Source organism: Metopolophium dirhodum, chromosome 3 (assembly GCF_019925205.1).
Source record: "Metopolophium dirhodum isolate CAU chromosome 3, ASM1992520v1, whole genome shotgun sequence".
NCBI lineage: Eukaryota > Metazoa > Arthropoda > Insecta > Hemiptera > Aphididae > Metopolophium > Metopolophium dirhodum.
The window spans coordinates 18,922,539-18,950,231 of record NC_083562.1 but is presented as its reverse complement, the minus strand read 5'-3'; the positions used below and the strand labels follow the sequence as shown (position 1 = coordinate 18,950,231).

General features: G+C 30.2%; 1 protein-coding gene across 2 annotated transcripts; it reads left to right on the top strand.

The window, feature by feature from the left end:
- Positions 1–8,335: 8,335 nt before the first annotated feature.
- Positions 8,336–21,509, top strand: LOC132941516 (probable sodium/potassium/calcium exchanger CG1090). Of its 2 annotated transcripts, none has more exons than XM_061009605.1 (10): positions 8,336–8,749; positions 13,198–13,506; positions 15,510–15,729; positions 16,217–16,505; positions 16,605–16,728; positions 16,804–17,010; positions 17,346–17,553; positions 17,688–17,789; positions 19,018–19,149; positions 19,461–21,509. In XM_061009605.1, exons 2-10 carry the CDS (start codon positions 13,237–13,239, stop codon positions 19,652–19,654), a joined length of 1,746 nt encoding a protein of 581 aa, XP_060865588.1. In that variant the 5' UTR covers positions 8,336–8,749; positions 13,198–13,236; the 3' UTR covers positions 19,655–21,509. The 2 variants fall into 2 exon arrangements, with proteins under 2 accessions (XP_060865588.1, XP_060865587.1); XM_061009604.1 differs by having other exon boundaries at positions 8,337–8,749; positions 13,216–13,506.
- Positions 21,510–27,693: the final 6,184 nt, after the last annotated feature.

The following is a 27,693-nucleotide window of genomic DNA, read 5'->3' as shown; positions in this document are numbered from 1 at the left end:
TTCCAATAATATGATCATTTTCGTGTAATACAATATATTAGGTATAGATTACAACTTACAAGACACTTGATTAGCTGTACTTAATAATAATCAATACAAAAGTAATTATTATTTATTACTATTTGCTTTTACATATAGTTACAGGATAATAATTTACCAAAGCATGCTGACCCCCATTATTCTTTTAATAGTTAATTTTTAAGTGTGTGTACTCTCGACTATATTATAAGAATCGTAGGTGTCGAATGATATGTGTAATAATATTATTAATATAATACGTAAACTCTGGAACGTTATAGCAGGTATAGGTACGCCTCACCTGTATTACGTTATTACTTATAATAATAAAATATATAGTTGGTACACCGTTGGTGATTATATATTCTATCGATTAACCCACGTCAATTCAGAAAATATTTGTTTGATATATAATTACTTTATATAGGCGGTTACAAACATAAAGCCATAAAGGCCTAAACTCAGAATAACATTATTATTATACCTAAGGTCTAATGGTTGCAAAACGAGATTTTTGAATAAGGAAATTCAATCTTTTACCGTGTGTTCTGCTGTGCTACGTGGATTAACAGTATCTCCATCCAACCAAAATATTGGGAAATCCACTGAACAGGTTTAGACACTGTTATGATATAACTAAATAGGGTAAGATAGATGGTGGCTTGCGTGGGTGCGGAGTAACAATACTCCCAAAACCCACAGAACATTAATTTACGTTTTTTTTTTTTTTTTAAATATTGTTTGCGTTTGACGAATATTATATTTTTATTTTATAACGTAAGTATAATATAATATTGGAACGAATATCGTTATTTTGAAATTATTTACGAATTGGATTACAATTTACCCAAATATATATTTTCATCCCTGAAATAAAACCGTTTTATTATTGCGGCGGGTATTATACGATATAATTGAAAAAAAAGTAGTTGCGTCAAAGCAAATAATATTTGTAATAGGGGACGAGGTGGCCGAGCGGTCTAACGCGTCGGATTCGGCACAGCCGGTCCGAGTTCGATCCTCGACCACCAGGCGGCATTTTTCTCCGGGCAAGTCACGGTGTCCGGAGAACAAGTGCCGCCATCCCCCACCCGGGCATGGCAGATACCTACGGGTGCCCAAATTAAAAATTCTGCCAAAACAAATCACGAGTAAACAAATCTACAGTACCCCCCCTACAGTACCACAGGCTAATGACCTAAGTAGTCGAAGCCTTATCCCAAAAAAAAAAAAAAAATATTTGTAATAATTGAAACATTATATTTGATTATTATATATTATACAACCGTAACTCATAATATTATGTTGTATAACGTATTGTAATTTGTAGTTTATTTTTAAAAAAAATTAAGCCATACTAAAATTAGGTAAATACTTACCTACATTTTTACTGAATCTAACCCGCAGCCATCCCCCACCACAACCACTCGAGACCACCGATACAGTTTGCTGCAGCAGACTACAAATTACGATAATATTATAATATATATTATTAAGATTATTTTTGTATAATATTGTGCAGGGATGTGCGTGTATAATATATAGAATCCGGGCGATCGTTTATGGGATCGGAAAAAAACTCGGTCGTTGTATTTTCGCAATAAAGTTTTTCCTTTTCGTCCTTTTCGTTCTTCGGTGTTCCGTGGTCGCCGTGACCCGCAATCCGCAAACAAATACGAGATCGCAGCAGGCCAAGATTACGGTGGAATCCAATTTTCGATTAAATTGTCCGGTTTTAGAAGATCAATACTTACTGTATTTTTTTCCTCGGAAGATGCGACAATGGGTATTATCGACGGCGAGATCGACATTGCAACTATAATCAGGCACGTAACGGGGATTTTTCAAAAAGGGGGTGTTTCAATTTATTTTAATATTTAAACACAACTAAGGGTGGATGGGTGGTGTCGTAACACCCAAAACACCCCTCCCCTTCTCTCGTCCATCTACACGTTTCAGTCAATAGTGATATTTGTACTCATCGTTGTTATTTGATATCATTATACGACCATTTAGTCAACATTAATTAAGCCAGCAGACACATAAATGCGTATACATTTTAGGAATTTGCTTTTGTGAGAATAATAACATTGATAATATATGTATAAAATTAACCAATAGCGATATAAATTATGATATTATTTTTTCTTAACTACAGTGAGTGGTTTTAAAGCTATGAGTGGCCAATGCTATAATTTTCAAACGCAAAAAGGATATGCAGGACTGTATCTTTGATGGCCCACAGCCAAGTTTGGTTACCTGGTCCAACCCACCTCACCTAGAGATATTAATCCGAGCTTTGATCAGAGTCCCCTATTCCCGTACAAACCACCACCGGCCTTCGGGGGAAAACACGTTTACAAAATTGTCCACGAGCCCGTCTCGACGACGCTACCCCCCGATAATACCAACCTACTCGAAAATCGTATCACACATAGGATGTATAATTTCCTTCGTGAAACACGCAGGTCGCATAGGTGGAAATCCATTATCAACAAATTCCAATCCAACTCATTCGTACGTCCGCGGAGTTGCCCGTTTCGACGGATTCGCCATCACGTGCCGAATCGTCTGTTTTGGCATTGATGCCACCTGCCACTCAGAAGATGACTGCTGGATCAAAATGCCGTCATCCGTCTCGTGGCCGTTGCCACCGGTAGAAGCCGGAGTAACAGATACGGTAACCAGTTGCAGTGACGCGGGGACGGACCTGGCGGTAACAACGGTCACGCCTAGACGTCCGCGCCGTTCACTTTGGAACCGGACGAAGCGGTTCGTCGGGCGTATGTTTTGCTGTGGTGCGATATAGAGAACGAATAGGGCTTATAATATGGTTTTATTACGATAGTATTTGGGCACCAAACGTATGTATAATGTAAATTGGATATTATGTAAAATGTTTATTGTATCTATAAATTTACTTGAATAAAATTTTTTTTTTTTTTATTGATATTTAAGCTTCGGCAACTATGGCCATTAGCTGTAGTGGTTTGTTTGTGGGTTGTTAGTGTCGGTAGGGGAAGGAACACGTGTGTGTTGGGTTTGGCAGAATTTTTGATTGGACACCCGTAGGTATCTGCCATGCCCGGGTGGAGGATGGCGGCACCTGTTCTCCGGACACCGTGACTTGCACGGAGAAAAATGCCGCCCGGTGGTCGAGGATCGAACTCGGACCGGCTGTGCCGAATCCGTCGCGTTAGACCGCTCGGCCTCTCAGATCTCAGCGGTTTTGCATTTCTCCAAATTGCTTAATAATTATTAAATTTATATTTGTATAATATATATATTTGTCTCTATAGTTTGTTCTGTTCTAGAATATGGTTTGTCATTTAGATTTCTCGCCAATCTTGCTCTGTGGCGTTCATTCAGCTTGTATTTTTATTAATATTATGCAGGGACTATGGACATATCGAACACAGGTCGAGAAACGCTGACCTATGTAATGAATTTTACATTTTTTAATATAAAAATATGATTCTATGGTTTAAATCACCTACTTTGCTATTTTTTATTTTAAGTTTGTTTATATATTACCTACATTACGCTTGTTAATTTCCTAGTGTATATACTATATAGACTATAGGTATTTTCGGTTGTACCATATACGTGAGACTGTTGTAGATACCGACTGTAGGTATAGGTACCATTGTATAAAAACAAAATATGTATTTGTGTATTAATATAATATTATGTATTATTGTGCAAATGTGCTGTATACCGACACGGTTTTGTATACGATTTAGGTATTATGTCTATAAGCGTTCAGCAATAATTAGTACATTTTCTGTCAGCGAGTTAACGTGTGCCATTGATATTATAATTATTCTAGTCGTTCGATTGGGACTATAGTCACTTTGTAATTTATATGCAACAACGAATAAACAAATAAGTATAAATTTCAATAAATAGAGTACCTATTATCAGTGGCATGGCGAACTTCATTAACTTATAAGGCACAATAATTTATATGAGTAATTATAAATACTTATATAAATAATTACGTATTTACTTAAATGGTAACTGAGAATGATTGGCTTAGTCTTAGTGTGTACTTAATAAATTATTTACTATATGTGAAATGCCCCTAGTCTCCAGGACATCCACCACCCTTTAAACTGAGGCACGTACCTCAAATAAAGGCCTTCATCACGCCACTGGTGTGTAGACCAGTTTTTAAAATACTTACATTTTTATACTATTTGAAAAGTCTCCTGTACCCACAGTTTATGGTTATAATATAATTTATAATCATTATATTATCAACTTAATTTTTCAAATGAGAATCCCCCATTTTTCCAGTTAAGCATTTTTAGCAGTTGATTTTTAAAATGTTGATGTGTAATGTGTACCTTACATACATCGAAATTCAAACGAGTTTTTTTCGTAAAAACTTTTTTTCTGAAATAAACTATTTATAAGATGAAGTCCGAAATGTCTTGAAAAAAATGAAGAATATTTCTTTATAATTTCAATACGCATTTTTTAGGGTATAAAAATCGTTATTATTTAATCATTTTCAGTTCATTTGTTGAAGGTTTTTAAAGCATTAAATTCCGTAACCTAATCATGAGGAATTATATTATTTTTAAAATTGTTTATGTTGATTCATGTATTTAACTATTTCGTCTTATGACCTTTAAAAGTAACAATTAACGTGTTTTTATTTTAGTGTTACATAAGTATTGTTTTTGATTAGCGTTTTTCATGCACTGTCAGTTGTCACAATTACAATACTGATTCTATTACGAATTTTTCGAATTATTAAAGTTAGTAGTTACTATAGGTCAGTGTTGGGAAAGTTCCTTTTAAAAAGGAACTCGTTCCCGTTCCTCGTTCCTACTGTAAGAAAGGAACTCGTTCCCGTTCCTCTTTCCTGTCCCGAAATAAGAACGCGTTCCCGTTCCTTTTTAAAAAGGAACGCGTTCCCGTTCCTTCATGTTCCTTTTTTTGCAATTTGAGTGGTGGTCAATGGTGTATTTTGCGAACAATTTTTAAGTCAGAAATAATCGAACCGAGAGAGTTAACCGATTATTTCTGACTTAAAAATTTTTCGCAAAAAACACCATTGACCACCACTGAAATCGGTTAACTCACTCCTTTCTAGGAGCACCGATTTTTAACAAAAATGATTTGTCTTAGATTTTTTTTGTTATAATTCAAAAGTTGTATAGCGTAGACTTGAAACTTTATATATATACATTCATATTGCATAATTGCATAATATTATACATTTATATTACTATAGTAGTATAGTATACAGTGTATAGTGTGTACTATACACGATACACCACACATAGAGACATGCTATAGGTTATAGGCTTATAGCCCATAGGAGTATAGGACATAGTATGATACAACAATCTGTTTTTTTTTTTAATTCAATTTATTTGAAAAAATATTTTTATACTGACATTTTGTTTTGTTTGAGAAGAACTAATTTGGCGCGCGGAACCGGAAACGACCCGGAACACGACACGTAGTCGACCGACGGCGTCGCGGCTCAGTTTTGGCGCGGAAACACACTATATGCGCTTCATAAAATATACTGTGGCACTCAACGTGTTAAAATTTTTTCATTATTTGAGGAACGGAAATTTTCGTTCAAGTTCCTTCAAAATAGGAACTCGTTCCCGTTCCTCGTTCCTATATTTTAAATGGAACGCGTTCCGAGCTTCGTTCCTATAAAAGGAACGCGTTCCTCAAGGAACGCGTTCCTTCCCAACACTGCTATAGGTAGGTACCCGGATTGATGCCGGATGTTTGCTAAGGCCTAAAGCAAATAATATGCCTAAACTAAATTGTTATAAAATACAAAATGTAATGTGATTATCCGATTGTGATTATGAATTATAACTTACAATTTATAATGGATCATTGACTCATTATTATCAACTACTAAGTATTATATTGTAGTTGGTTCTGAATTTGAAATATTTCAAAATTGAAAATTTTACATTTCTGGAAATAAGAAGTTATTAAAAATAATATTATTTCAACCACACGCTATAGAACATTATTATTTATTGGTATTGTTATAATATGACCAGGGCCGTCCTTAGGGGGGGGGGGGGGGGGCGATCAGGACCCAGGCCCTGGGCCTCACGCTTTTTGCTTACATTTGGAGGCATTGTGTTTGAAAAAAAGTGGTAAAATTGGTTTAACAATTGGTGTTCGCCCTGGGCCTTGCAAATCCTAAGGACGGCCCTGAATATAACTACTTGACAAGCTTACAAATTAACAATCAGTTCAGTCAAATTATCACAATATATCTCTGCCCTGAGATTTGCACTCCTTATAATAAGACACAATAAACATATTATAATACATAATATATAATAAAAAATTTAATACATATTAAGATGAATACAAATAGTTACAATGCATACCTTAATACTTATTATAAATCTAACTTGACTATAATTTTTATCTGTCCGACTGTCCCCTTAACCCAGATTGCCTACTACACTTATACCAGGCCCATAAATATCAGCAGCTTTAATAAAAGACTCACTATTCAACGGTTCTATATCCAACGATTCTTCAACCCCTTCACTGGAAATTAACTTTGTATCCATATTAACCATAGTCGCTATAGCTTTTTAGTTTTTAGTTTTTACTCATTAATTCTTTATCCAACTCAGATTGTTTATTTTCATAAACTGACTTGATCATCTGATATAAATGTGCCTTCCACAATTCCACACAAAATTACTCTCCAGTATCCTTACTAAATAAATTATTTTCCCAAGAACCTCTTCAAACTACTCCCCTTTCCCAACTTTTCTTATTAGGATTAAACAAGTTCCTGGCAAAATACATTTTACCTTCTATGAATTCTGTTTCTTTTTTCCTTCATAGTAGGTATTTATTTAGATCATCTTTTCTACCTCTAAATTCCTCTAAATTCTAATCAAGTTCAAACTTTTCTATTAAACATTTCGTAGGGCACTCTCCAGTTACCCAATGCGGAGTGTTTCTATAATTAAACAAACATCTACTAATCATAGAATTAATTAACATGCCCGCTGTCATTGTTCTTCATACATTTTAACAAACAAGCTTTAATAGTTTTTACAGCATTGTCCGCTGCTCCATTAGTTGATGGATGAGCTGGTGGTCACCACTTAATACTATTACGCTAGAAAAATTCTCTAAATTCTGAAGAAACAAATTGTGGATCAAAAATCTCTTTAAGTTTGTCCATCAAAAACCCTGTATCTTTTCTAGACATTTCACGAAGTTCGGGTGATTACTGATTTAAAATATATAAAAATCAACTTTTTTATCATTATTTTTCACACAATAATGAAATATTTTATGAAATTTTAAATCCTAATTATATATAAACATAATGATGACATATATATAATATATACATATAACACATAAACACTACAGTATATAACAAGGGGAGACAAGGGGACTAGGTCTCCCTACCTCTGAGGGTGGTTAAAAAACGTCCCCTTTAACAAACTAGAATTAACATTATTCAGGGTTAAATGTGGAATGAGTATGGTAACACAATCTCTGTTTATGCATTACATAATATACATTAAACATTATACATACAATCATGGAACGCTTAAAACTATATGGAGACATTATAGTCCCCTCTGGAATTTGTTCCCCACTTTAAGCCCTGCCTACAACACATATAGATAGCTTATAATTTAATGTTGTCGTGGCCTCGTGGGTATGGTATTTTTCCGGGAATAAACATTCCTGATACCATTATGTATTTTAATTGAGTAGTCATAGCAAACACTGAAAAATATTATATTTGCTTATAATATACCAGATCCGTATTTATGAAGGTGGTTAGTATGTGGGATGTACCCCTCTTGACCTTTTTTTAAAAAAATAGATTTTCATATTCCAAGAAAATATTTGTTTATAGATGGGTGTTTTTATAACTGAAAATACGCACTCATATAGTAGGATTGTACATAGGTATACGTTGAGTACACTATAGAGTATGGCGCGGGGCACTATAACGGAGACATAACATGTATTGTCACTGGCAGGATGCTGGATGGGTGACCATAGTCTTTGACAACGGTGGCCACCACACGGAGAGAAAACGACCGCCGTGGGCCTGTACAACATTACAATAGTAATAATAATAATAATAATATGACGGGCTCGCCGAACGTGGAGCGGCGGCCGCGGCGGTGGCGGTAGCAGCGGCGGCGCCATCGGAATATCGATACGTTCGCTTGTGTTGTTACATATAGAAACGCCACTCGACTTTTGCGGATTCGCTGCCGAGCTTGCGCCTTAGCCGCCGTACATACGCAAGCGATATACACGCACACAGACAGTCGTGGACAAGACGAGCGCACGCACACTCGCGCGTAACGCCGAGCTATATTGCCCGCAGTGTATATATAATAGTCACTCACCCCTCCGCGTTGAAAGTGCACGTCAAGCGCTGTTTTGGTGCACCCTGTCGCCGCCGTACACTGTCCATTTGTTTTTTATTTGACATTACAATATTATATTATATCTATTAACGTGTAGCTTACAAGCGAAAAACCGAAAAAATCGTTTTTCTACTTTCGGCTTCCCCGCATCAACCGCTGCCTACGTCAAAGTGCCAAACGCATCGTACGGAAAACGCACAGCGGCCACTGCAGCAGCAGCAGCGGTAGCAGCAACCTGCAAACTGCACGCGTTAACAGCGACCACGTCGTTAACGTCGCACGCGAACTGCTTGGACGAAAGTCAAAAGGTAAAAGGGAAAAAACCGGAAAAATTACGATAATATTATTATTATGGTGAATGACGTTTATATCAATGGTTATACGGTTATATATAGGCACAACGGGGAAAAAATAAAATGTGAATTCGCCAATATAATTATAATAGTATTATTATTATTATTATTAGGTACGTGAGTATTTCCTACTCGATCAAACGACACGTCCAAGACACGCGCGCGCGGTGGACGTCGAGTTGCAGCTTTAGCCCCGATAAACGTCACGCGCAGCGCTGTCGACGTCTTTATGACGACATGTAATTGGGTTTTCTGGCTGGCTGTGAATTTTGCTGACAGGTGCCACCCCCCCCCCCCCCTCCCCCCAATCAAAACCACACACACAATTATTATTATTGTTATTTGCGTGGATCGGAGGTGGGGTGAGAGGGTGACGGGACCGCCGCCGTACTTTACCCATCTCACGACGAGTGGCGCGCACACAGCTGCAGCATGGCACTTGCTGTCTCATTAACAACACAAAAGAGATTACACGGTCGCTATAAATTTATAATACCCGTTAGGGTTTCCATCGTGCAAAAAAGCCGCCCGAACTGCGGTCGTTGGTGCGTGCAATTATAGGTATATCTGTCTATATTCTGTCATCGATCTGCCCACGAAATTGCCTACATCGGTCGTTGCATGCCAGTGTGGGCGGGTGGGTGTTCGAAATCGTTTGAATTAGTCGATTCATATTTACCCGCATGGACGGTTTTTTCCGGTGAAATTCGATAATGTGTACAGTTGCATTGACCGAAAAAAAGATAAACATAATATATTTTGTTATCATATTTAACACGACGTAATCGCTTATAAAAAAACAATGCGGGGTCACGTTAAAAAAAAATAATAATAATAAAAACACGTAATAATATACGCACATGAATAATGTATAATATATATTATAATATTATAGGGGTAATCGACCGACACTAAAATACATCGCACGCTCCGCACACGGTAAAGAGTTGTTTTTTATTGTACACACAAATATATATATATATGCTATATAATATTATTATTATTATATATATAGTCGTCAAAGTATTACAATGGATGTACTGTTGACACTGTAAAAACGTTAAAGATGGGTCAGCGATGTATGTAGTATGTACATAGTTTCCGACTGCGGGGAATATGAGTGGAGCGACGGTGGAGTAGAAACAGTTGGAATCGATAAAAAGTTTCGGGGGGCGTATGGGACTCAGTCGTTGTAATAAAGTCGCCAATTTTTCTTATATAATATAGAGTAACCCGATGTGGCCAACTTAATGATCAGTACCGACGAAAATGTTTGTCAGTTGCCACACATTTATATTTCGTATTAGCGTTGTCCTTTTGCTATTTTTTTATTGCTTTTAAAAAAATTAAAATAGATTAATACTTTAAATTATATATATTGTATTACAATTTCAATACCTACCTACTTTATTATCTACTTGTCTCGAATATTGCTCTTACGGTCACGAACTTTTAGACAGCGAATTTAAACATATTTCGTAGAATTAAATAAACTACAACTATTAAGTATTATGCAATCAATTACATTTATCACTATCACGGTCCGGACTAAAATAATATTTAGTTTGTTCATATGGCCATAAACGAATTGTAATTTTACAAACCCATTGCATTCCTTTTGCATTAATAAACGTTGTGGGTATGTAAAATACTATTAGGATCATTTTCCTCACCCTATCATATCATTTTCTTTTATGTCTTCTCTGAAAACAGACATTCTTCTTACTTGTAAAATTCCAAACATGCCATTGACTGCATTGTTCTATTAACCCATCCCTGAGTATCAGAGATTTTATTTCTAAAACATTTTAAATCACAAAACTAGAAATCCATAAAATTACTTTAATCATTCTATATATGAACCTACACATCAAAATAAAATGTATATCATATACACAAATAAAATATAATATAAGATATAGATATTTTTTTAATTTTGGATAAAAATTTTAAAATTTTAAAATTTAAAACATTTCAAAAATAAATTTACTTCTAATAATTCTTTAAATAAATAATTTTTAGCTTTAAAACAAAATCGGTGGTGTATTTAGGATTGTTACAAAGGAATATTGAAATAAAGTTTTGGAGGTCAACACATGTTTTGTTAGGTGTGCCGTGTGCATCAAGTTTAATTTTTAGTTTAGTTTTTAAATTTTTATTTTTAGTCGATATGTATATAGTATTAGTATTAGTATTAATACTTAACTAACATAATTCATATAATATATACAATGAAATCTATATAATCTTCTGTTTTTAAACATAATTCAATCACGTCATCTTGTGTGATTTCTAGTTTATACTACCACTCGGTGGCTTGCCAATAGAGTCCAGTCTATATATATTTTAGTACGATAAAAAATACCATAAATTGTAAAATATATTACAGTTACGCTTGAGTGATAAATATAATGTAAATCCCTATAGAACGACAATATAATAAAAACCATTATCATACTATCAGTGGTGTTTTTTGTTGTGTTATCGGAATCCGATTCAATTACTATGCTGTGATAGTGTGTTAATAATAATTAATATATTGTTATAACATCATATGATTTTTTATCAAGTCCTTATTTTGCCCAATTTTAGTTAAAAATAAATTAACACATGAATGAACTTTTTTTAAGTAGACATAATGACTGGTAACCACCGGCATTACTGACGTCGCCTATGTAGTCGTTGTATACCTACATTGCAGAAATTTCCGTCATTGACCATCGACGCTAACATATAAATGTATATAAACATTAAACAGTCAATAGGTATGCGCGAAGAACACTATATTTTCCAACATTCCAGATGACTTATTGACCTGTAGTTATAATATATTTCGGTGGTAACTTTAGTAAAATTATATGCGTATAAATACGTATAATTATATACATATATTAATGTATTATAACTATATGTGATTATTATAGTCACCACCACAAGCCCAAAAAAACTGGACGAAAACCTTTTTTCAGCTATTTGATTAATGATGATCACAATCCTAACTATTTCAATGAAGAAATCTTAAACTTCAACACTATTTAATCACTAACTACAAATATTTATAAATAAATGTGTTGGAAATTGCAATTCAATTTACTTCTGAAAAATCATTACTTAAATATAAAATTATTTTCCAACCGGGTTGGAATTAAATTATTGATACATTTAAACAATTTCTAGACACGTTTTAAAAATCTCTCAAGATACTTCAAATTATATTGACATTTCCAGTTAGTGCTGAAATAAATGAAAGATTTTCATCACTTAAACAAATAAATCAATCAATATAAGATGTTATCTTAGAATCTCAAGATTCAGTTTTTTTTAACTGTAGAGAATGAAAACGCTAACAAAATAAACTTGAAAGCAGCAAATGGATTTTCTAAAATGATAAGTAGAAGGTATAAATGAGAGTTACACAATACCTATAGTATTCTAATTCAATTTTACCTTATATTTAAATAATATTATTAGTTTATAACATTAATTTCCAATATAAGATATTGCTATAATTTGAATTATATATTTTTTAATAATAAATTTAGGTATATCATTGCAATTGTATAATTATTAGTAAAAACTATATTGTATTGGATAAATGTACCTAATAAATTAATTTAATTATCATGGATTAAAGTATACCAAAAGGTGAAAAAAAGTTAAAAATTAACTAACTTACAATTTTGACGCTGAATAAAATACATGCAGTATTTAGTATTTAACATGATGAAGAAAAATATTGGCACAGCTATTAAAAATCTCAAATGGCACCACTGCTCTAAAATGGTTATTTTCTGAATAATAACCAAATTGATTTTGTTAAAAATGGGTGTGGCAAAGTCGTAACGTTTTTCACGATTTTTTATTTGTGTTTATAATTATTGGTGTATTATAGTCTATAGCAGAGTGCAAAATGCATATAATAAGTATTAATTAATATAAATTAATTATTAATTATACAACTATCGAAAAATAGTGCAACAAACAATAAAGATTATACAACAACAAAAAACGTAATAAACAAATATATTTCTGGTGTCAAGTCATAAATAATATTAATAACTGAAATAATAATATAGGTACCTGCTAGGTAAAATAATATGAATATTATAAAACAATTTTCATAAGTTCAATTTTAAAATGACGTATAATAATTATATACATCATACCTATGCCGATGATACATTTAACTGATATAAAAATATAATATAACTATATTATAAGTATCACCTATTTATATAATTGTATATATTTAAATACATATTAATAGTAATTTTTAAGATGAATTAAGTACGTTGTAACCTATATATTTATACAGCCATATGTAGCTATATATAAATAGCCATATATCTTATTAGTTATTATTTATTTTCTTTAAAAATAACTTTTTTCATAACATTTTATAGGTATATATTATGTTCTAGAACGTATTGCGTGTCCGTCATATGGTTGGACAGAGGAGGCCAAGTAGATCATGTTCAATATTGATATGGGGTGGCTTTCTATTGCTTTACGCCGCGCTAACCGCAATCATAGATTGTACTCAGAGCAATGGGACAAGCACGACAGTTATTCCATTGTCGTCCAGTGTCAAGCAATCTTCATCCGCAGACCTAGTGACCACGGATGATACTTACGCGTCTGGTGACGGTCAAACAATTCTTCCGACACAATCGTTACTTCAAAATGAAAACCAAACTACGGAAAGCATTTCGGTATCTATATTTATTATTACGATAATATTACAGTTGTTAGGTAGGTATTTAAAAGTTAAAAATGTATCATTTTTGACCACTTTGACTTATTTTAATTTGTGTAGTTGATTGAGTATAAGATAAATTAAATGCATATTAATAATTTGTACTAAAATACAATACATTAGTTTAGGCTATAATATACAGTTATAATTTGGCTTATAAAATATCAATATATTTTTTAATTTTATCAATATATTATCATTATGTACTGTATTATGATAATTGAATACGTCTATGACATACATTACAACTAAATGCCATTTATGAATGGTTCTGTAGATAAATCAATTAGAAATACTCAAATACCAATATAATACCATCAATTGTAATAGGTGACTGTTTGTCGCTCTAATTACTTTTTTAATTACAGCGAAATACCCATATTGGTGTTTACACGCTTGAATACCACTAAAAATTGTTTCCAACTAAAACTCACAATGCATAATATCCTTTAAAGAATAAAAAATACGTTAGACACGATATTTAAGTGCTGAGAAACTAAAAATTAATAGAAAATAAATTTTATAACATAATTTAAATAATATAGTATTTCCCATTTCAATATAAATAACAATATTATATAAGAAATACGTACAACCTACTTAAATTAATATTTTTATTTTTTACCATCGAGGCAGATAAATAATAAACATATAGGTACACATTATGCTAGCATGCTAGCATATAAAGCTTTATACTATCACGCTCATTTTTCATAATATAAAAGATAAATCTACCACACTATCAGTTTTTTTAGTGTATACTGTATAGATGTATACAGTGTAATTTATATGTCGATACAATTAATACATTATGCTAACTCAATTTTCCCAAGTTTTTTGTAGAACCAAAAATATTAAAGTTTGAATCACAATTATTATTATATCTTTTTCCACTTAAATGAAATCGGGACAATTTCTTATTTGTATAGAACTTAAACATGTGCATATAATAATTTTAAACTAAGTAAGTACATACACTTGGTTTTTCCTGTGTTTTCCTTGAGTAGATAAGTCCTTTCACAATTTTAAGTTTTTTGTTATAGTCTTATTTAATGCTTATACCGATCGATATAACATTAAAACAATAAAACCAAAAACAACACTTTTAGAGAGTGATTATTTTAATAATGAACATTGAACACTGGTTATTAATTCAAAAATAATGAACTTTTATTGATATTTTCTTTTTAGAAAATTAAAAATACACGCAGTTCAAACATTTAAAACTGGCTTGACTTTGTTCACTCTTATGTTTGTTAAAGTAACCATCGTTTATAAACTTTTTATAAATAAATCGCAATTTATAATAATTTAAAAATTAAAAATGTATCTTTTCATTATAAATGAATAATTATGTATACAAGGTCTTTCAAATGTCGTGTACCGAAATTGGTGATGATTATTTATTATAATGGTATTCTTACGTGATCCCCATCTATATTTTTGTCACACAAATTTGATAAGACCCTGCAATAATAATTTTTTCGTCACGCCTGCACCGAAAGTTTAGTTTTCGATTACGGTTGAAGCGTTGGAAAGCGATCTTTTTCCGTCCAGTGGGCGGTAAAGTGGGAATATTAATAGTGCTGGGTGGTAAAGTGGAAATCCCAAAAAGTGCTGGGCGTACATATCAGTATATATCACCCTGCACAACCAGACACTGAAATCTATACCACGGTCCTTACAAAACACAAACTCTATTGCATAGATCTCTGCAGCCTGCATTACCTTTTACGTGATCGCGTGATCGATGAACTCAGAGGCGTGACAACAAATAGTATGTGTGGCTCGTGTGGGAAGTCACCCGCGACTGAAATAGCTCGCTTCTCGCCCTTGCCAGTTGCCACACAATATACTATTACATGAATATATCGTAAAATTAGAATTTTATTTTATATAATAAATTTTAATCTCATGTTTCCATATTTGATTTAAATTAAATAAATATTTAATTTCCAGGTTCTAAATACAGCAAACACATCAACAATTATTACCGACGAAGCAACTGAGAAATGCACTCCACCAGCAATAAAACAGTTCCCCAGGCCTTTTATGAGACCCTCGGTGAGACGACGAGGAGGAATATTAATCCACATAATTATATGTATTTATAGCTTCTTAGGACTAGCAATCGTATGTGATCACTATTTTGTAAAGTCATTGGATAGAATTTGTGAAGGTAAATATAATTATATCAGTGTGCCCTATATCTAATACAGTGAAATCTCCACCATCGGACACCGAATAGCGGACATTTTTTTGGGGATAAAACTATAAACTTTCTACAAACTGATTCATCTGAATAACAGACACCTCCAAATAGCGGACAAAATTTCAGAGACCGATAGTGTCCAATATTTTGAGGTTTCACTGTATAATATAATATATACATAAATACATAATGCATTTATACTCCATAATTAGATTTAAATTAATGCCTTGCTACATATTTATAAACTCAATTTCTAGTAAGACTGGAGAAAGAAACATTTTAAGAGCTAAAACATTATGCATCATTATTATGATGTACCTACCTATCGTATTCTTTCAATATTAAACTAAAACAAAGTGTGATTAAAGATACTAAAAATTTAAAACGTCAATTTAATGAATATATTTTAAATTGATAATGGTCATAATTTTCAAATTTCAATTTTTTTTTTTAGAACTTAAAGTAAGCCCTGATGTCGCGGGTGCAACATTTATGGCGGCTGGTAGCTCTGCGCCTGAATTGGCTACCGTTGTCATTGGTGTATTTCTAGCCAAAGACGATATAGGTGTTAGCGGAGTCATCGGATCTGCCGTTTTCAATATTATGTTTGTCATAGCTGTTTGTGGCTTAGCATCCACAACCGTGACCTACCTCAACTGGTGGCCTCTTTGCAGGGATTCATTTTTCTACACCATAAGCATACTCATCATGCTGTTAGCCATTTATAATGAAACTATATCATGGTATACATAGTTTTAACTTACAAGCCTATACATTTATTTTTATATGATTAAAACACACAGTTCTTAATATTTATAATTTACATTTATCTAACACTATAGGATCGAAAGTTCTATGCTGCTTCTGGCGTATGCGATATATTGTGTGGCGTTGTATTACAACTTGTACTTGGAAGCATGGGCCAATACTTGGAACCTACCTTTTCCACCAAGAAATCACGGACAAGTTATTGAATACTCATTGACTATTTTGTACACGATATTGAATTGTGACTATATAATATAATATTTTATATTACAGATAAATGAATTGTTTGCGGATCAAACATCAGATATCAAAGAAGGCCAAGAACAAATTCAATTGACTGGTACTAAAAGTCCGACGGGGTATGACACTACTGGATCAACTGGAATAGATTTACAAGAACAAAATCAACAGCAGAAAAATCAACAAATACAACAAAATCCAGACTATTATATACCAAAGGTGTATCATGAAGCTGATGAGGTATGTGTACAATAATTTGTATACCTATATATAGGTACTGTATATTTTAAGTATTTGAAAAATGACATAAATATTTTATCATAACTGTATCTAGTTGTGTCCACTAAAGATATAATTTATAATTATGTATAATAGACGAAATCATTTAATAATTAAATATTTTATTATTATACATGACGTAATAATATTTTAGATGATACCTATACATAAGTCATAAATACATAGGTATGACTTTCAATGGTTGAATATTTATTAATATACCAATAAATAATTTAGAATTATTTAAAAATAATAAACTTGAGTAATATTTTTTATTGTTGCTTATTATAACTTAGGTAAATCCCTTGCTTAAGCCGGAAAATGGAAATATTTTACATGTTATTCAATGGGCCGTTATGTATCCAATTTATTTTACTTGTTATTATACAATGCCGGACTGTCGGAAAGAAAATTTCAAAAACTGGTATGGATTAACATTTGTTATATCTATGCTATGGATTTCTGTGTATTCTTATATTATGGTCTGGATGATCACAGTAATTGGTAAGTTCTACTGAAAATAATAAAATACTTAAGTACTTATAATAACGTATTTAGAAAATAATAAAATGTGTATTATAAATTGTTTTATTGAAACGTACCTACTCGTATATTTAATTAAATTTAACTCACTGCAGGTAATACACTTGGGATACCAGATACAGTTATGGGACTAACGTTTGTTGCAGCTGGAGTTAGTGTACCAGACGCTTTATCAAGTCTTTCAGTAGTTAAAGAAGGTAGGGTTTAAAATGTAAAAGTATCTAAATAAAATATAATTTACAAACGTCGAACGTGATGTTATAAAGACACAATAAGACATATTTTTCATTTTTCAAATACTAATAATTATTCTAATAATACTGAGATACTAGTGTAAATACACCGTATTATATAGTTCTTAGTTTTACCATGTAACAATAATGGTTTAATAGCCCGGCACACAATTCTTAGATACATCCAAGGTCTTTAATATTAATTTTAAGTTCATTTTTAAAATTGTCAGCCTGTCTTTTATATGTTTAGGAAATATAGATTTAAAGTATTTGAATACTTTTTTTGTATTCGAATACTATTTTAAATACTTTTTTTAAAAAGTATTCAAATACGTATTCTGAATACTTTTATTTGTATTTTTTATTCATTCAAAAAATACTTTTTTCCGATCCAGAAAAATAGTTATATCATATAAATCCTGAACATTAATTTTATTCTTTGAACGAAATATAATATTGGCCCATGATATGATTATTTTTATAAACATCAATGTGTTGTATTCCGTGTAGCCCGTATCGGCCGTATCAAATGTGGTCAACATTTATAAATAACTTATGATTACAATGTATTTTTAATTATTAATTAATAAATGCTAATTACCAACCATTCAAAAACTGACAAAAACTAGTTGTGAAAAAAAGTATTCTAATAGTATTCGAATACGTATTCTGAATACCTTAGTTCTCATTTATTCGAATATGTATTCCGAATACAAAATAAAAGTACTCTTTACAAGACTGTGTACATATTATACATACTATACTTATAAGTTATAAGTCATAATATTATAGTATAGGCGGTACTTATTGATTATAATATAATATAGTATAATTTATGCATAGTAAGTTTATTTTTTTCAAAATATGCTTATACTTTACAATTTACACAGTTATGGAATGAAAAAATTTAATTTCTAAATTCAACCTAGGTATATATATGTAAAAGAGGCTTGAAATTAAAACTAGTTTTAAAATTAAAAACCAAATGCTGAAAGTATAATATTCTTTTTCTTTTTCGGATAATAAATTGGTAAAACGTATAAAAAATGCATGTTTCTACAGCCATTATTAAAGTATTAACACATAAATGTACGTATGTACCTATAATTATAAATAACAAAAGTTATTATTCTTTATAATTATATGCTCCGTAAATCATGCTTCATAATCATATTGCCAAATTTAATTTTAGGTTACGGTGACATGGCTGTATCTAACGCAATTGGAAGTAACGTGTTTGACATATTAGTATGCCTAGGACTTCCGTGGTTTTTGCAAACTGCTGTATTTAATCCCGGGAGCACTGTAAAAGTGTACAGTAAAGGTAAGAAAAATATTCCATTAACATTATTGACATTATTATAATTCATTATTAGTAATTATTGGTATTTACTATTTATTTATTATTAACTATATAAAATTTAAAATTTAATTATTTATTTTAGAATCATTAGACATGTAGGTATACGTTTTAACGTTTGTATCTGTCTTTATTTATAGTTTATCTATTTTTGTACTTATTATTACATATTTGTATGAATTTTATTTAATAGTTACACCCCGCTTGCATTTTATATGCTTACCTTGTATACATATCGGCATATCGCATAACTTACTATGATATTATTGTTACAGGTTTAACTTATTGTACATTAACTCTTCTATCGACCGTAGTATTTTTGTTGGTGGCAACGCACATGAATGGATGGAAGTTGGATAGAAAATTTGGAGCTGTCCTTATGTTGTGGTATTTGATTTTCATCGCAATAGCTAGTTTATACGAAATGAATGGTACTATGAATCCACCCAGCTGCTTAACCGACTATTAATGTTACATAAAATATTTAAACAATAGGTTACGTTTAATTTATTAATTCATTTTGGTTTTAAATAAGTTTGTTTTGTATTTTTCGTTCAAAATAACGTTATTCTCCTGTCGTGCCTGACAGTTCAGCATCCTGTGATTTTTTTGTATAAGTAATATATTATAAAGAAAATATATAATATTAGGTATAATACATTAAGCTATTATACTTAAATTGCGTATACGCGTTTTCTGGGATTAATGCTGATATTATCTGGAATAATTATTTTTAATTGGACATATTAGAAAACTTATGCCAATGATGTTATCTTTTGATAATATACTGTCTTCATATTTTTTAGTTTTATTTTTTCGTGTTGGACCATAAGTTAAATAAAAGTTATGTTATTATTAATCGCACAATTTAGATTAGTTATAAACGTATAATATGTTGTTCTATTACATTTAACGGGGTACGGAACCACGTTTTGCTTTCCAATTTGAAATTTTTGGTTTTCTGTACAATTTTCAAAATTGTTTCAATTGAAATTATGGCATAATTAAAACAACATTTTGTAATTAAGTACTAACATATTATGTTAGTTGAAAATAATAATATTTATTGTTATTATATCTCCAATTATTAATAATATACCTAGGTAAATATAGTTAACATTTTTTAATGTTATTACTTTATTATTATTTTGTTATTTAAAGTTTTTTTTTTTTATTATTGTTTTATTAAAAGGTCTGAATATTAATAATATAAATATTTGCAATAAAATAATATATTTAGAAAACAATATTATGATTACCTACTCTAAACTTAAGAGTGTTGATGCAATTTATTTAACTTCAATAATATCATTAAATAGTATTAAATTATTTATTTGATACTATTATAATCGAGACAATAATTAGTTTCATAAGTCATATATTATTAAATTTGTATAGATAGTTAATTTTAAGACAATGTTATTAAACTTTTAGCTTGTTTACGTCATATAAATTGTACTTATATAATATGAGTACCGTATCATATATAACACTATAATAACTTATAAGTAATTTATAAACTATAAAATCTATCATATATATATTACCTACCCGTTGGCCTTTACCATATTATATTCTGCTTAATTAATATTCTTCATACCATTATGTTTTTATAATATACCTAATACCTATCCTTGTTGACTATGATTAAAACATTTTCTAAATTATTATTTTTATGCATAAGCAGTAAATTGGATTTGTAACCCTAAATTTATTGTTACTTAGTTTTTATTTAATGCTATAATATTTTACTAGTTATACAATAATTATGTTATCATCTTCTATTTTGTAAGTTAGTTATATGACTTATCACTTAGGTACCTATATCTATAAAACCTATTTAGTATTTACCTATACGACTATACGATATCCTATATATACTCAAACATTAAATGTATTATTATTTTCGAACTAACATTAAAACATTATAGCCTAATGGTAATGATTATTAGACGATATTATATTAGTTTATTAAAACTAATAGAAAGCACAAATACCTATACCTATACAACAATTAACAATCGAACTAATTTTGAATTACTTAATAAATGTTTAAAATGCAATAGGTATCCCACGACCACGAGTATATCGATATGTTAACTACTTTTATGCGTGTTTCAAGTTATCTTAAATTAATTATTATTTATTATATGTTAATAATGTAAAATATTTTAAAATTTACTATACTATATTACAATTATATATTAATATATAAATATATATACTGATATTCGGTTAGTCATGTACTATTGTTACACAGTTAAAATCCATTTATTTATATCGAAAAAACGTTTAAGTAAATATACTGCGTATGTTCATTTTCTTTGACATCCTACAGTCTACACTATAATATAATAGATATATTATAATATATATCTTAACCTTCCTAACCTAATACCCATAGGCGGCGCTTGGTTCTAACTTACTCTTGGGGGGGGGGGGGCAACTACCTCCCCGTGCCCACCACCAAATGTCGCCTATAGGATATATCTCCTATAGCATATATGCTAATACCTACGACTTACAGGTAATAAGCTACTTATCTATGCCATCTTAAATACTGATACTTACTACTGTTAGCTCCACACATGTTATATTTAAAATGTAAATACACGAAACGTACCCCTAAACCTGGCTATTCATCTGGTTTAGTGGTTTAATCTTTTACGACGTTTGTGGTTCATATAATATATAACTTATAGTGCGAGTGCGTTAATGAAATGCATTCACCTTACTCTTATCCTTGTAGTTTTATATCTAAGCATAATACATTTTACTTTCGACTTTCTTAGCAGGAGGGGCAGTTTCAAAATTGTACTTTTAATTTTAATACTTAGAGATACACATTAGATATTTAGTTCTAAATACAAGACAAGCTAACAATACACAAGTTCACAACCACTTACGTCAAACAATCATAATGTCAATAATCAAATATAAAATAAAAATTGTATATTTATTACGTAATGTCGTAATACATTAAGAAAATATTTAAATTTAATAAATTATTGAATAAATTTACCTGATGAAACTTCTTTTCTCAGTAAATATTATTTATTAGTAATATGCTAAAATTCAGCAGGTATATTTCAGAAATTCCGTGGTGAAAATGTACGTTGTCACTTGTCATTCAAAAAAGGAATGAAATTAAAAATTATAACAATAAAAATTTGTAAGAATAATTTTTTCAAAAAAGTTGTTTTGTAATGGTTTAAGTTTATATAAAAAAATATTTTCAAAAACTAGTAGTTTTTGGAATAATTATGAGTGTTTTGCGTTAAATTAATCAACCGGTATAATATAATCATAATATACCTACTTCATAGTATTAACGGACAAATAACTACGTGAGTGTGCCTATAATATTTATTTATCTTAAAGCGGCCCCATGGATGGCAAGAATTTCAACAGGATTTTGTACCTACTACCTAGGTGTTTTTTGATGCAAATAATTCATCGGTGAAGATCTCAACTCCGAGAAAATTCGTGTTTTTGAGTTATCTTTAAAATTAGTAGCATAACTCGGTCACCTTGGCAATCACTATTGTTTTAATTTTTTCTCAAATACAAGTATAAAATACTTGGCTAAGTTTTCAAAAAAATAGTATCAATCAAATTATTTTGTTAAATGATTACTGAAGCGAAACACGGTATGTATTAATGTAATTATTTTCTTAATTAAATCCTATTAAAATGTAATATTTAATTTTTTTTTTTTCCGTTTGAACCGACAGCAGAGGATGATCTGTGTGAACACTACTACTCCTCTGAATATTAAATTATAATTTTAATTTTTACCATTAACAAACAAATTACAAATATATCATTTTTAAGATAAACTGAACCCTAATAAGGGTCGGTCACCCGGTGGCCGGTACTATAATATAACATTATTAATTTAACGATTTAAATCATGGGCATAACTTGTATAGAGAATAGTAGGTATTTATACTATATTATGTATAATAATATATTAATATTATTATCTATTTATTTATTATCATTGATTAAATATATATTGTATAATTATTAATTAATCAATGCTATTATCTATAGTAAATTGTTCATGTTCATGTGCAGTTGTGCACAGAGCCGTCTTAAGGTTTTACGGGGCCCCGGGCCAAACATAATTCGGGGGCCCTATAATACTAAATTATAATATATACATTTTTAACACATAATGTATAATTATTTATTAAATATTATACTTTATTAGTAAAAAGTGAATTTTTTTTTAAATCTCTGTTACTTTATTGTTTATTATAATTTCAAAATATACAGTCAAAAAATACTTTCCTATTAATTAAAACGTCAAGATATTAATTATTCATACATTAATATGTTTTATATAGTTAAAAAATAAATGTAATTCATTAAACAAAAACTAAAATAATTATCTTAAAAAGCAATATATATATTTATATATTTAATACATATTATGTATTGATATAAATTTGTCAATTATTAAAATATACCTTTTAATGGCATCTTCCTAGCTTTTTCATTCGCAAAGTCTTCTATAACATTTTCATAATCTAAACTTGATAGTAGTTCATGTTCAATACTCATTAAAGATAAGGAGTTTAACCGTTTCTGGCTCACGGTACTTCTAAGCTCTTCTTTAATTAAATTTAACTTAGAAAATGAACGTTCTCCACTACAGTTGGTAATCATCATTGATAAAAATTCGGAAAGATATTATATTATGCTTGGAAAATATGTTTCTTCTAGTCTATTTGATTTTAAACATTTGTATATACTAGAAATACTGAATTAAATTATGATATTCAGTAAATAATGTAATCTATGTGAATTTGGGGCCCTTAAGACGGCACTGGTTGTGCATCATTTATATTTTACGATTTGATAGGATTTTAATTAAAATTGTTATATGTGTATTTATATTATATTTTACAATTTCAATATTTATTATTAGTATTTCTGTAATCTGTATAATAACTATTCAAGATATAGAAATTTTTTTTATCAAATTCCATGTTACTTAATTCCACGAAGAATAGAATTGCAAAGCTAATTGACTGTTGTCATTGCGGATAGTTAAAATTTAACAATGTTTTATATATTTCCAGTTAATATAAATGACGTGTATATTTATAAAATGCCCACAGCAAAAAGAAACGTTACAAAGAAATAATATGTTGTTTTAATATTTCAGAATAAATAGTTACAAATATTTAGGTCAATTTTTAATGAGTACCTAAACCTAACATAATCATGGTCCATGGATGATTAATGATTAATGATTATCTTCTGATGACAGATTAGAAAATCATTTATTGAAGAGAAATATTACATGGACATTTTATTACAGGTATAAGCCGGATATAAGTGTGTTGGTTACCTATTGTTATGTAATGTTCAATGTAAAAACCAAATATTTATTTTATTATATAATATTTTTTTTTCAATTATATCAAATATGAAAATTAGGTTAATTATTATGTACATAGGTACTCGTAGTAATTATTAAACCAAAAAAGAACAACTTGTATGATATTTGATATATATGAGCATATTCTCGTATTTTTATTTTTTTTTTTTTAAAGACGGTAGTAGGTACCTATAATGATTAGACTTTCAGTATTTTTATAAGAATTAGAATATATAAATATAAAATTAATAAACCTTACGTCAATGAACTTTTTAGTTAAAATATTAAACTAATTAATTTTGCTATTTAGGAGTATAGTAGATACAAATACAAATTTAAAATATATAGGTAGTTTAATAGCCATTAGGTACCACAAACTATTACAACGGGTTAAAATATCTTTATCAAATTAATTTAGATAAGTATATTATATCGGAATGATTATTAGATGTTCGAAACCAAATGTTTTGTGTAAGCTAATAATTATTAAATTATATTAGTTATTTACATTTCCATAGGTTATTCAGTCACCTAATATTTTCCTACAATAAAAATAGGGCTTGGAACCTTTTAGAATTGTTCAGTTTCAAATCCAATTTAGTTATTTAAAAAAAAAATTGGTAGTGGTTCTGAAAATTACAAAATATGGATCCGGTACAGGTAAGTAACCAAGTACCGGTAACTATACTCCGACTAAATTAAGGAGATGACCAAATTGTTGACTTGTTTGCGTTCATTTTGGTCAGATTTCCGCATAGGTTACGCGTGTATAACAAAACTAGTAATTTTATTAGCTGATCAGTTTTTTGCAGCTACGTAAACATCTTTAAATTGACAATTATGAGTTCAGCAAAGACAAACAATATAAATACTTAGGTTCGATATTGACTAAAAAAAGAGATTGATAAAGAAATAGCATAAATAATTTTATCAGGAAACAAATGCTTCTATAGAGTAAGAGTAGACTCACGAGTCATGGACAAGACTATAGATATTGGAATTTATATGATTTTTTTGGTTTCGGTTACGGTTTTTAAAATTATAGAATACATGTTTCGGTTACGGTTCTTTTCAGGGATAATTCGTCGAGGGAGTTGAATAGATATATTATTGATAATTCTAGTATTTTAATTTTTAATTATTTTTATGATTTTGGCGAAGGTTGGGAATAGACTAACTTACTGTTCTTTAACTTTTTGTTACGTATAAATAAATAAGTGTATATGAGTTAATTAATTATCTAGTCCATTATTTTCATCAACATCACCATTGTCATCCAAAACTATTTATAAATTATAAACTATAGGTAGGAAAATAATCATGACGACGGGTATTGAATAGCTGACGGGCTAATGACATTAATGACAATATTAATTATTCATATATTTTTATTTTGGTAACAGCTCATAGTTTATGGTTTTCTACTTTTCTGGTGCCTATTGTTATAGATCATAGAAATATTAAATTATAAATACACATTTACAACATCAACCAAATCTAATGATTCAACTATTATTATGATTTACTACAATACTACCTAAATATATAAAATAGTTAAACAAAAACCAAAAAATTATCCATCAACATTCAACAGTTGGTATCGGTGCCAGTTTAGGTTCCTAAGAAAATCGAAAAAATTATTCGGTGAGGAACCGGTTCTAATATTTTCAAATGGTTCCAATACCGGTATTAATTTCGGTTCCTAGCACTGAATCAGAGCTAATGATGAGTTACGATGGTTTTCGGGCCGTGGTATCTATTGAAATAAATGAGTAAACAATTATAAATTATACTAATACGAATAATCACTTAAGGTGCGGAGATGTAGAAGACAGATGAGAGGAAACTGATGGTTTTTAAAAGAAAAATCCCAAAGAAGATTTTTGGACCAGTAAAGGATGAAGAGACGGGGGAGTGAAAAGCGTTGTAGCATGCCATATCTTTGGCTTATTTTCGTCATATAAAATATAAAATATATGACAGAGCAACGAAAGTATATTTACCGATACCTATATATAACATGGTCGGAGAATAGAGAAAAAGTTTATATTATGCACCTCCCCTTTCAAAAAGCTAAGTACGCCTCTGGACACTTAACAAAAAAATATGCATAATATTATATTTACCTACTTTCAAATTATTACACCATAATATTGTGTTAATATTAGTTTTTCATAACGAGGAAGACGAGGTATAGGTACCTAGTTTTATGACGTGAGTGCGTGACTATTATTTATTATATTGTGTATTTTATTTTTTTATTATAAAAGCCACTATAGTATACAACTACGATAACTTAACCTATTATTTATCATGTGTAATAAACATAATAATTGCACACCCGCCGAGCGCCGCTTCTTCAACTTCGACAATAACATACTTTACTAGGTGGAAAAGGTATATAACATTGTCTGTATTTGCTAATTTTATTACAAATTTTACAATATAAGCGGCAATTGAGTCGATGCATAAAACGCCGTGTACGACTCGCGTCTCGTTAGTGTCGTTACGTTCAAATGTTCAATAAAATCATTCCTATTGCAATTTAATAGATAATTCGTAATATTATTTTACCTATTTCGCGATATAGCTACGACAGGATTAAAATAAGTCAAATGAATCAAATAGTCAAATGTGAAATGACTCACGAGTACAATTACTATAATAGTATACTTAATGACCGCACGAGCGCCACGAGGAATGTCCGCAATATATAGATTATAATAATTATAGATGTGTCATATTGTGCGAGTAGTGCGACTATGTTGTTATTATTATTGTTGTTGTTGTTTTGATTGCATATATTAGATATTTGCATATTATAAATTATAATAATATTATTATTATAATACAAATTGTTTAATATAATTCAAAACATATTACTATGGTCTATATTAGCGCGCATCAGTGCATCACAGAATAAAAGTATAAATGTTAGCATTTAGCATAAGCGTTTTTGAGATCCGTCCGCCACAGAATATTTCTAGTACAGCGTGTATAGACGCAGACGTCTTGTAACTTGTAATTCGACAAGTATGGGAAAAAAGATTTCCTAAGCGGCCGGACCTGGCTGCACTGCGACCTCTTATAATAGTATCTTATTATTATTGTTGACT

What these genes read in the sequence shown, in the direction of transcription:
- LOC132941516 (XM_061009605.1), top strand. Translation starts at nt 13,237, where the DNA reads ATGGTTGGACAGAGGAGGCCAAGTAGATCATGTTCAATATTGATATGG. An exon ending in CTGGATGATCACAGTAATTG is followed by an intron (nt 17,554 to 17,687) that starts GTAAGTTCTACT and finishes AACTCACTGCAG; the next exon opens with GTAATACACTTGGGATACCA. An exon ending in TGTAAAAGTGTACAGTAAAG is followed by an intron (nt 19,150 to 19,460) that starts GTAAGAAAAATA and finishes TTATTGTTACAG; the next exon opens with GTTTAACTTATTGTACATTA.